The sequence below is a fragment of the Physella acuta genome, unplaced genomic scaffold, assembly GCF_028476545.2.
Source record: "Physella acuta isolate Inbredline_101_S28 unplaced genomic scaffold, ASM2847654v3 ptg001221l, whole genome shotgun sequence".
Classification (NCBI taxonomy): Eukaryota; Metazoa; Mollusca; class Gastropoda; family Physidae; genus Physella; species Physella acuta.
Genome location: NW_026732738.1, coordinates 172195 through 183653, shown reverse-complemented (window position 1 = coordinate 183653; position 11459 = coordinate 172195). Strand labels below are relative to the sequence as shown.

Here is an 11459-nt window from a genome sequence, read left to right as displayed (position 1 = left end):
ACAACAATGATCTAAAGCCAACTTCACATCTTATAACCTAGGCCCAGCTACTTACAACAATGATCTAAAACCAACTTCACATCTTAGTTACATGATCTCTGCTAGCCCTGTACTGCTTCTTGCCAAAGGAGAGTTTGGAAGACAAAGCAGAAAATATTGATGGTGACTTAACATGTGTTTCATCTGACTGAGTGGATGAAGATGATGCTGTGGATGATGCCATTGATGATGCTGTGGATGGTGTTGATGAGGATGTAGATGAAACTTGCATGGAAGTTTTGGAATCAAGTTCTGCCTGTTTCACTGTCTCGTCTGCTAAAGCTGACTCCAGTATAGCACGCCTGCGGTGTGACTGGCGATACAAACAAAATTAAAGATTATTTCTATGTACTCTTGATTAATATCTCAACTCTTGGGTTTAAATACAATATTTACTTAAGAAATTGTCACAAATAATGTCTTTAGGAATGTCAAAGCTGTCAATACCTGTCGGCCTCTTGAGGTCCTGTTACGTAGAAAATTGTCATGTAAGTTGCCGTTCATCTAAAATTGAATCAAAAATAAGTTTCAACTACACTATTTGAAACATGATGATGTGATCAAAATAGTTTCAAATACAATGTTTGAAACATGATGACATAACCAAGTTAAGAAAAGTCAATTTTAAAAAGCTAATTTTAGGATCAAAATTAATTGGGTTATTTTTGCTTTGATTTCTATAAACAAAATGTATATTTTTAAACCCTTATAATTCATTCTCTAGAAACAGAAACTTTGAATGTCTATAGTGAATCAAAAGACTGACCTTTGCCAAATTGTCAACATCCTCATATATAGCTTCATCAAGGCCTTCATGATTTGCACAACCTGCAACACAATAGTTTTATGTATAGTCTATTTTTACATTTAGCTTATAAAGATAATCTATGCAGGTCTATTCTTACATTTAGTTTATAAAGATAATCTATGCAGATATTTCTGCACAAAAGATTTACATCTAGTTTAAACAAGACAGTAAATAAACTTTAACTGATGCTGACTTAAAAAATGGTTTACCAATCTTGCTTTTTGATCCAACTGTTTCCTCAAAATACATGTTGATTGGCTGGGAATGGTCAGGTGACTTGACTGCTGCAAGCTGAAGGGGTGTGGCGTCTGCTTTACTTGAAGGGGAGACAACTGGTACATTTTTGTTGCTGTTCTTTCTTGGCAGAGGGGGTGGGGCTAGGTTTAAGGTTGAAGGCCTCTCTGGGAACCTAGGAGAGACCCCTGAAGGTAAGGGTGTGGTTTGTGGGGTGGAGGCAGCAACAGGAGGGGAGGGAAGGGGTGGGGGAGTGGATGGAAGGGGTGGGGGTGTGGATGGAAGCTGGGGTGGGGGTAGTGGCAGCTTTGGCCGCTGCATGTAAGGGGGACTCAGGACTGGCAGTGGAACATCATGCAAACACTTGACCTGAGAGGCCTTGCGCGCTATTTCCTCAACCAGCCAGGTCATACTCTGGCTAGTTGTCAGCCTGGAGTCATCAACTAGCTCTGTCACGCTAGATCTCCTAGACTTGGATGGGGCAGAAATATTCTGAACAGAGTAGGCCCTTGACAGCGGGTTGGCGAATGATATTTCTTTTTTCTTAGATTTCTTTTGAGATTCTTGTGATTGCTCAGGATCTTTTTTTCTACCCTGCGCCATGAAGAGCTTCAAATTTTGGGCCAACCTGGGAGGTGTGCCTGGCCTACCAGAAGATTCATTAGAAGACCTCGATGATTTGGACGTGCTTCTGTCTAATGTTGCTCTCTGTTGGGAGGACAACTTATCTGTGGTGCTGGGAGACCCTGACGAGGATGTGGAGGGGGGATCAGAGTCCAAGCTATGATATCTGTGATGGACTACCGTCTTGGCCGAGACCCTGATTCCATTGGATAGGGGAGAGAATGCTGATTGTTCCAGCAGGTTGCTGGGTGTAGATTCAGTTGCTCCACCCTCTGGTGACTTGAGAGTTGTCTGCCCATAGGTAGTTTTATCAACTGGTGTTGGTGCCAGTTTTCTTTGAATAAACACAGGTGGTGGAGAAAGGCTTGAACTCTCTTTTTCCTGCAGGAATGGCAAACATTATTTGATTTAAATTATATTAATTAGAATTTTTTACTTGTTTTTTAAGGTTTTAATTTTTTCAAAGAAGTAGTTTGTTCATCTAATAAAGCTAGTTTTCTCATCTACCAATTAACAAAGCTAGTTTGTTCATCTACCAATGAGAATGAAGCTATAGTTTTTTCATGAAACAATAAGAATAAAGCTATGATCTCACCAAACTGTTGCTTTCTTCTCCAATAGAACTCATGGAATTCTGACTCTGTTTTCTTGTTTTTCTGCTAGTATCTATAAAATAACATTTTTAAAATTTTTGTTAATTTTTATTTTCAATTTTCAATATTTTTTCAGTAAAGTGTCATCAGTGGTCCCTAGCTGATGCAGAGCTAGGCTTGTCAAAAACAAGGATCACACAATGAAAAAGTTTGTTGCCAAATGAACTATTACTTATACAGTTATGTTCCCTACCTTGGGCCATATCAAGAAGAATTGTATGGCTAGGTCCTCTTAATCCACGGAATAATAATTCGGTAGGGTTGGAGTATTCTGCAGACATTGTCATGTACATCTCATCATCGTCTGCAATAGAAACAAACTTTTACTAAAACTATTTTTTTAAATAATAAAATTTTGTAAGTTTTTTCAACACTATTTAAAAAACATTTTTCACCAAACAAAAAAAACTAAAACTTTAAAATTGGGTAAAAGATTTAAGAAAATTAAATGACACTGTACTTAATTTCATAAGAAAAATTTGCAAGTGACACCAAGTACTTACATGAAGCTGTCTGTAAAAACTAAGGAGAAAAAAAAATTTACCATCAATTTTTGTATTCCTTTTATTTGATTACTAGTTACAAATCTCAAAATATGATTTTTTTTCTATTGATAGTCTTTAAATTACTTTCAACGGTAAAATTTAAAATGCAATACCTCTATCTTAGTCCTAAAATTTTAACTGTAATAGCTCTATCTTATTCCTAAAATTTAAAATTTAATACTTCTATCTTAGTCTTAAAATTTAACATGTAATACCTCTACCTTATTCCTAAAATTTAACATGTAATACCTCTACCTTATTCCTAAAATTTAACATGTATTACCTCTATCTCAGACCTGAACAGCTGCGCCAAGTTTTGATGATTATAATTTGCAGCAATTTCTTCTGGCGTAAAGCCATCCTTGTTACGTATCCCTAAAGCCATGGAGGCCCACGGATGTCTGAGAAGGTTTTCAGCCACAGCGTACAGGTTGAACTTGGCTGACATATGAAGCAGTGTAGGCAGCTCTTGGTAGGAATTCAGCATAGAGCCTGTTACAAGTTCAATGTCAAGTGGGGTTTTTCAAATGTTACTTTAAATAATTACTATAATACATTTATTAAGTTTTAAAATGTGATTTTTTAAAATCTATAGATTAATCTAGCATAAAATTAAGATCAAAATTAAGATCATTATTTAAAAAATTATATACTGATTAATTCTGACATGACTTGTGAACTGATGTTTACAACTAGTATTTAAATACAATCATACACATAAATATGTATGTAATTACAACTTGTAACGATTGATTACATTGTTATCTATGTAATTACAACAATTAACAATGAATTGATTCATGTATTTACTGACCACTCTCACAGCTAATGGACTCGATCCAGCCCATCATGATACGCTGAGCTTCAGACATGGTCTTGACGTGGACCTTGAACTTGAACCAGCTGGCCAGCTTCTCGTCCAGGGCCTCGGCGGAGATCTCATCCAGCTGCAGGGCTTGACACATGAACTCTATGGGGTTAATCAGGTCCAGCAGGAGGGACGACAGCAGGTGCGCTTTGTTGCGGTAATTTATTTCATCTGTTCCTAATGATGCTCCTTCGTTTGTGAATATCTCAATGGCGACTGAATTCTGGGAACTTGCTGGAACATTTTTAACACACACAAAATTATTACTCCATTAGTATTTAATAAGTATTTAATAATTTAATAAGTATTTAATAATTCTGAATGTTAGTAAACTTTAATTTGAATTATTCTGTATAAATTAAAATTTTATATATTAAAAAGTTGAGATACAGAATTTTATAGAAAATAAATCCTTAAACATGAGCAGGAACAATTTGCAGTGGAAATTTAGCTGTATTGTAAACATTTTAAAATTATGTGCGTGTAATGTAGTTCTACTCTATAGAACACAAAATGTGCTTTAAAAACCTACCTGGGACATTAAATTCATAAAGACATTCAGAAAACTTGTGGGCGATAATCTCATGTCCGTTCTCCAAACGTAGAGTGAGTTTAGATCCATCAACATTCTCAGGTAGCTTGTCCTCTAGTAGGATAAATCTGACGTCGCCAGCCTGTCAAGTTTGGTTACATTAGCGTCAGATGTAGTTGTTGACTTAATGTGTCAGATGGACAGTTGTTGACTTAATGTGTCAGATGGACAGTTGTTGACTTAATGTGTCAGATGTACAGTTGTTGACTTTATGTATTAGATGTACAGTTGTTGACTTAATGTGTCAGATGTAGTTGTTGACTTAATGTATCAGATAGACAGTTGTTGACTTAATGTGTCAGATGGACAGTTTGTTGACTTAATGTATCATATAAATAGTTGTTAACTTTATGTATTAGAAGTACAGTTGTTGACTTAATGTATCAGATAGACAGTTGTTGACTTAATGTATCAGATGGACAGTTCTTGACTTAATGTATCAGATGGACATTTGTTGACTTAATGTGTCAGATGTAGTTGTTGACTTAATGTGTCAGATGGACAGTTGTTGACTTAATGTGTCAGATGTAGTTGTTGACTTAATGTGTCAGATGTAGTTGTTGACTTCATGCGTCAGATGGACAGTTGTTGACTTAATGTGTCAGATGTAGTTGTTGACTTAATGTGTCAGATGTAGTTGTTGACTTAATGTATCAGATGGACAGTTGTTGACTTAATGTGTCAGATGGACAGTTGTTGACTTAATGTATCAGATGGACAGTTGCTGACTTCATGCGTCAGATGGACAGTTGCTGACTTCATGCGTCAGATGGACAGTTGTTGACTTAATGTGTCAGATGTAGTTGTTGACTTAATGTGTCAGATGGACAGTTGTTGACTTAATGTGTCAGATGTAGTTGTTGACTTCATGCGTCAGATGGACAGTTGTTGACTTAATGTGTCAGATGTAGTTGTTGACTTAATGTGTCAGATGTAGTTGTTGACTTAATGTATCAGATGGACAGTTGTTGACTTAATGTATCAGATGGACAGTTGTTGACTTAATGTATCAGATGGACAGTTGTTGACTTAATGTGTCAGATGGACAGTTGTGACTTCATGTATCAGATGGACAGTTTTTGACTTAATGTGTCAGATGTAGTTGTTGACTTAATGTATTAGATGGACAGTTGTTGATTTAATGTGTCAGATGTAGTTGTTGGCTTAATGTGTCAGATGGACAGTTGTTGACTTAATGTATTAGATGTACAGTTGTTGACTTAATGTATTAGATGTACAGTTGTTGAATTAAACCTAAAGTATAGCTGATTTTACCACTAGGCTTAATCATGTGTTTAAAACTTCGCTATTGATAAGAAAAGATGTACATACCAAAACTGGCTTGTTGGGCAAAATGTGACACTTCTTTAACTTTGGTATGGGCATGTACACATGCTCTTCCTCCAGCGCTGATATCAAACTGATCATGCATTGGTTGAATGATTCACGGGTCTCCCCCACCTCCAGGTAGCGCCAGGTGAGGTCACTGTTGTTAAATATGATGGAGACTTGCTTTTGGATTTCTTCAACTGCCACAAAGCAGCCAACAGCGACAGGCTTGCTGCCAGCACCCAGGTGTGTGGTGAAAGAGGGCCTGAAATGGTGATATACAATTGTTATAATGAGCTTCTGATGATATAGAATTGTTATAATGAGCTTCTGATGAGGATATACAATTGTTATAATGAGCTTCTGATGAGGATATACAATTGTTATAATGAGCTTCTGATGATGATATACAATTGTTATAATGAGCTTCTGATGAGGATATACAATTGTTATAATGAGCTTCTGATGATGATATACCATTGTTATAATGAGCTTCTGATGAGGATATACAATTGTTATAATGAGCTTCTGATGAGGATATACAATTGTTATAATGAGCTTCTGATGAGGATATACAATTGTTATAATGAGCTTCTGATGAGGATATACAATTGTTATAATGAGCTTCTGATGAGGATATACAATTGTTATAATGAGCTTCTGATGAGGATATACAATTGTTATAATGAGCTTCTGATGAGGATTTACAATTGTTATAATGAGCTTCTGATGAGGATATACAATTGTTATAATGAGCTTCTGATGAGGATATACAATTGTTATAATGAGCTTCTGATGATATAGAATTGTTATAATGAGCTTCTGATGAGGATATACAATTGTTATAATGAGCTTCTGATGAGGATATACAATTGTTATAATGAGCTTCTGATGATGATATACAATTGTTATAATGAGCTTCTGATGAGGATATACAATTGTTATAATGAGCTTCTGATGATGATATACCATTGTTATAATGAGCTTCTGATGAGGATATACAATTGTTATAATGAGCTTCTGATGAGGATATACAATTGTTATAATGAGCTTCTGATGAGGATATACAATTGTTATAATGAGCTTCTGATGAGGATATACAATTGTTATAATGAGCTTCTGATGATATAGAATTGTTATAATGAGCTTCTGATGAGGATATACAATTGTTATAATGAGCTTCTGATGAGGATATACAATTGTTATAATGAGCTTCTGATGAGGATATACAATTGTTATAATGAGCTTCTGATGAGGATATACAATTGTTATAATGAGCTTCTAATGATGATATACCATTGTTATAATGAGCTTCTGATGAGGATATACAATTGTTATAATGAGCTTCTGATGAGGATATACAATTGTTATAATGAGCTTCTGATGATGATATACAATTGTTATAATGAGCTTCTGATGATGATATACAATTGTTATAATGAGCTTCTGATGATGATATACAATTGTTAATGAGCTTCTGATGATGATATACAATTGTTATAATGAGCTTCTGATGATATAGAATTGTTATATGAGCTTATGATGATATACAATTGTTATAATGAGCTTCTGATGATGATATAGAATTGTTATAATGAGCTTCTGATGATGATATAGAATTGTTATAATGAGCTTCTGATTATATAAAATTGTTTTAATGAGCTTATGATGATAATATAGGCTTGTTTTAATGAGCTTCTATTATGCTGAAGTGCTTGTACAGTAATACTGCTCATTATGCTTATAGTACATCATGGCCATTATTTATAGAACAATAAACCATGAAAACATATCTCCCTGGCTTAAATTAAGGTATAATGTAAGAAAGAAAGTTAACAAAAGCAAGTATAAAATTGAGTAGTAAAGTAAATATTTAGGTTTTATCTTTTTGGATAACCAAAAGTGTTGAATGGGTCAGCGAAGTGGAAACTAAAAGAATCAACCTTAAGGGTTTATTTATTAAACCAAAGCACTACAACAAGAGTTAAGATGTAAAGATATTTGCCAAAATGGCAGATGTAGTATCATGCAGCAAATCATAATAAGCTCATTAACAACTTTAAAGGGCTATCAACATGTAAATGACATTTTGTAATGTATTACTTCCCTTTTTAACTAAAAAAAAACGTAAAAAATAGTTTTAAAAATGATAGTATCTGTAAGTAAGTACTAGATCTAAGTATTAATCTTTGGTGTATCATTCAAACAAAAAAGCACATATATTATTAGTCATAATATAACTTGTCTAGTTTTAATTTATAAACAGTCCTTTTAATTTTATTGACACAATTACCCCCCCCCCCCCCCCCCCATCATCCCCACCACCATTGCCTCCTGACACCATTGTTTGTAGGAAACTGATCTACTGCCTCACACACATCCGATATTTAGACTGACCTCTCGTCCTCCGTGGTTGTGTTCAAGTACTTGAGCATGCCAGGGGTGACCAGGAGCACCGAGATGTCCGCTTTTGTCATGTTGGCCAGGCTGGTCTGGGAAGACGAGCGGCGCTGTAGGTCGTACAGGTCCACCGTCAGGTTGTACCGGTCTCCGGAAAATTTGGTGATCATTGACTCGGCCACGGGGATACCGTCACTGACGTGAAAGATTCGGAAGTCAGGCATTGTGGTCTGAGGAATAAAACACGTATTGTAGGCTTAGGAATAATCAGGCATTTAGGCTGAGAAATAAATAGGCATTATATGCTGCAGTGGCGTCGCTTGGTCGCGTGTCACCCGGCGCGGCACCTCATGGTGTCATCCCCCCCCCCCTAAAATATATAGGCATACGTAGGCCTAAAGATATATATAGTTGCCATTGATGTCACCCCTTCCCCGATGGTTGATTGATTTGCACAATACTTCATCAAGTGCTTAATTAAGAAAACAGAAGTTAATACATTGTAGACAGATAAAACAAATATACAGAAATGATTTAAATGTATCCGGTCCAGGCAGGTACTTGGGCTAGGAGAGGATATTTAATTTATCGCTTGTGGAAACCATTTGTCACTCTGAACATTACATTTTTTTTAAATATAGGGGGATGCATTGTAAAAAAAAATTATAACTGTAAAATACTAAGTGAAAATGAATACTAATACTATGTTTATTCTTCATTACAATTGGAATTCCTCAAATACTAAAATAGAACCATGACTTCCAGAGTCGCGTGTTTCCGACCATTTCTATTGGCAGTTGATTGGTCGTTGAGTTCACGTGGTCACAACATATGAAATTATGTGGCCTGTAGTGGGCCAAGCTTCATTTCTTTTTAATATGTGAGGCACCTTCCGGAGCTGGAAGGGCCAAAAAAACATTTCTACACCAACACACGTGTGTGTGCACACCAACACAACACACGTGTGTGTAAAAACCAACACACAACACACGTGTGTGTAAAAACCAACACACAACACACGTGTGTGTAGACACCAACACACAACACACGTGTGTGTAGACACCAACACAACACACGTGTGTGTTACTGTGTAGACTCCAACACAACACACGTGTGTAGACCCCAACACAACACGTGTGTGCGTAGACACCAACACAACACACGTGTAGACACCAACAAAACACACGTGTAGACACCAACACAACACACGTGTGTGTAGACCACAACACGTGTGTGCGTAGACACCAAAACAACACGTGTGTAGACACCAACACAACACACGTGTGTACACACCAACACAACACACGTGTAGACAGTAACACAGTTTTAGTTTAGAAATGTGCTTTAAAAACATGTACATTTCGATAATTCACAAAATATGTTTGTATGCCTATAACACTGAAGGAATGGTCCAACTGCAGGCTATAGAGGATACATTATTCTGGTAATTGGCACACGCCCTACGTAAGAAGTTTTGGGAATCAGCCTAGTAGCAAGGCCTTTTGTGACAACAGAAGTAAGACCCACAACAAAAGTACGGAGTACCTTGACTTGAAAGCCTGTCTGTGTGACCAAATCAACAATGTGTAGTTAACATTGTTTTGTGAACTGTCACGTGACCGATACCTTGCGCAATGTGTCCCAGTGTAAGACAGTAGCACCGGGACTGTACGATAGAAGGGGGGGGTCAATGACCTTGAGTACACTCCAGAAATACCATTGGGTGTTTTGAAAAGGATAATTGGAATTAATTGTAACTATTGGCGTGTAAGAAGAAATTAACTGGGGTACGGCTCAACTTTGGGAAATCTTAACACAGATTTCTATATTTAATATTAGGTAGGCCTATAACACGTAGATAATGGATGGTTTGAAATTGACCAGTGGTCTGTTATCGCGGAATGTTTAGAGATCCAACACAAACTGATATGGTGACCAGTTTTGACCGATCAAAACACCCGCTATGTGTGGAGAAAGCTAGAGTTGGACAAGATGTTTGGCTTGTGAGTCTATTCACACGTTTTGTTATTTTTATTTTGCGTGCCTAAAAAGCCTGCCAAATAAGATAGTTTCCTATAGCCTATACCAAGGGAGGGGCCTTAAGAATGGTTTTCGCGACACTGCTGGTTCTTGTGGGTTATCAGTGCTTCTTTAAGGCATCTCTGGGGTGGGGGGAGGGGCTTTTCCTAATGGAGCACCCCAAAATACTAAATAGTAACAAATAGCCTATAAGGGGGCCTATACAATTATACCATGGGAACTTTCATGTGCCCCCCCCCCCTTACGAAGATAAAATGTTTGAAACACACCCTAGTTGGGATAAACCTTCGGAAAATAAAAGTCAATAACCTCTAGCATAACATACAAGACAAATTACTACCTGCAGTTTCTTTTAAATTTAAAAGCACTTAACTTGTAGGCACAGTTAAGCTTCTTTTAAATAAGACTAAAACTAAAACTGCCTAAAATTGAACGATTATTATATAGTCCCGGAACAGCGCATTTTGAAAATACGAATTTTCACTTTGTGTGTGGTCAAGTTTGATTTAGTTTAATATTTTAAAAATAGAAATAACATAAAGTACTTACCTTTCCTTTAGTATCCCAGTAATGTTAAAATAAATAAATAAATAATCCGCTGTACCCCTCGGAGGTCAGTCACAGCTCCATGTGTGCAGAGAAATAAAAGTTTGGCTTCTTAAACGTAAAAACACCAGCAAAGTATTCCAAATGTTTACAAAGTTTCGAATGTAACCAGTGATGAAACGGTCAGCACATAAAGCTCAGAAATATTTGTGTATCCAGAGATTAGAAATGAAGGTATCCCTCTTGCGATACCACAAGTAGGTCTGTTTAAGTGTTGTCAATCAGGGATAGATCTGAAATGACTGGATGGCTTGCGTGCTGAGCGGTCAAACCCGCCACCCCTATTCATCCACGAAGGGTGATCCAAAACGAGGCCACGACGCGCGTACTGTCCGATCAAAACAACACAACAAGCGAGTGAAAGCTGAGTGACGTTGTTGACAAACTGAGTTTGGGAGATTATGTGGCGTTGGCTGTCCTATCTTGCCGGATTTCGTTCAAGCGTCGATTCACCCAGTCCACCCCCACCCAACCCCTCCCTCCCCCGTCGATTCACCCAGTCCACCCCCACCCCCACCACCCCCCCCCCTCCCCAAGATGCTGAAGTCCCTCACCCCCACCCCCTCACCAAGATGCTGAATTCATTGTGTCCACCACCCCTCCCCAAGTTGCCTATCTTTTACAGCTTACACAATGTTAGGCAAAGTGTGTTCCTGACCCGTACACCCGCAAACCTTGAGCCAAGCCCCCGGGGGTAGGGCAAGCCTATACGTCCTTGGCT

General features: G+C 37.3%; 1 protein-coding gene across 1 annotated transcript; it reads right to left on the bottom strand.

Annotated features, from left to right (window-relative positions):
- Positions 1-43: 43 nt before the first annotated feature.
- On the bottom strand, positions 44-10747 carry LOC131957215 (uncharacterized). The gene is made up of 14 exons (XM_059321967.1): positions 10682-10747; positions 8090-8322; positions 5696-5957; positions 4304-4445; positions 3718-4005; positions 3187-3395; positions 2862-2880; positions 2552-2662; positions 2301-2371; positions 1444-2086; positions 1057-1269; positions 806-867; positions 487-543; positions 44-352 (listed from the first exon to the last, which is right to left on the bottom strand). Exons 2-14 carry the CDS (start codon positions 8314-8316, stop codon positions 77-79), a joined length of 2580 nt encoding a protein of 859 aa, XP_059177950.1. The 5' UTR covers positions 8317-8322; positions 10682-10747; the 3' UTR covers positions 44-76.
- Positions 10748-11459: the final 712 nt, after the last annotated feature.

Coding starts and splice junctions, on each gene's coding strand:
- LOC131957215 (XM_059321967.1), bottom strand. CDS start 8,316: ATGCCTGACTTCCGAATCTTTCACGTCAGTGACGGTATCCCCGTGGCC. Junction 4,446..5,695: donor TGCCCAACAAGCCAGTTTTG/GTATGTACATCT, acceptor CAAACTTGACAG/GCTGGCGACGTCAGATTTAT. Junction 2,087..2,300: donor GAGAAGAAAGCAACAGTTTG/GTGAGATCATAG, acceptor CCATTCCTGCAG/GAAAAAGAGAGTTCAAGCCT.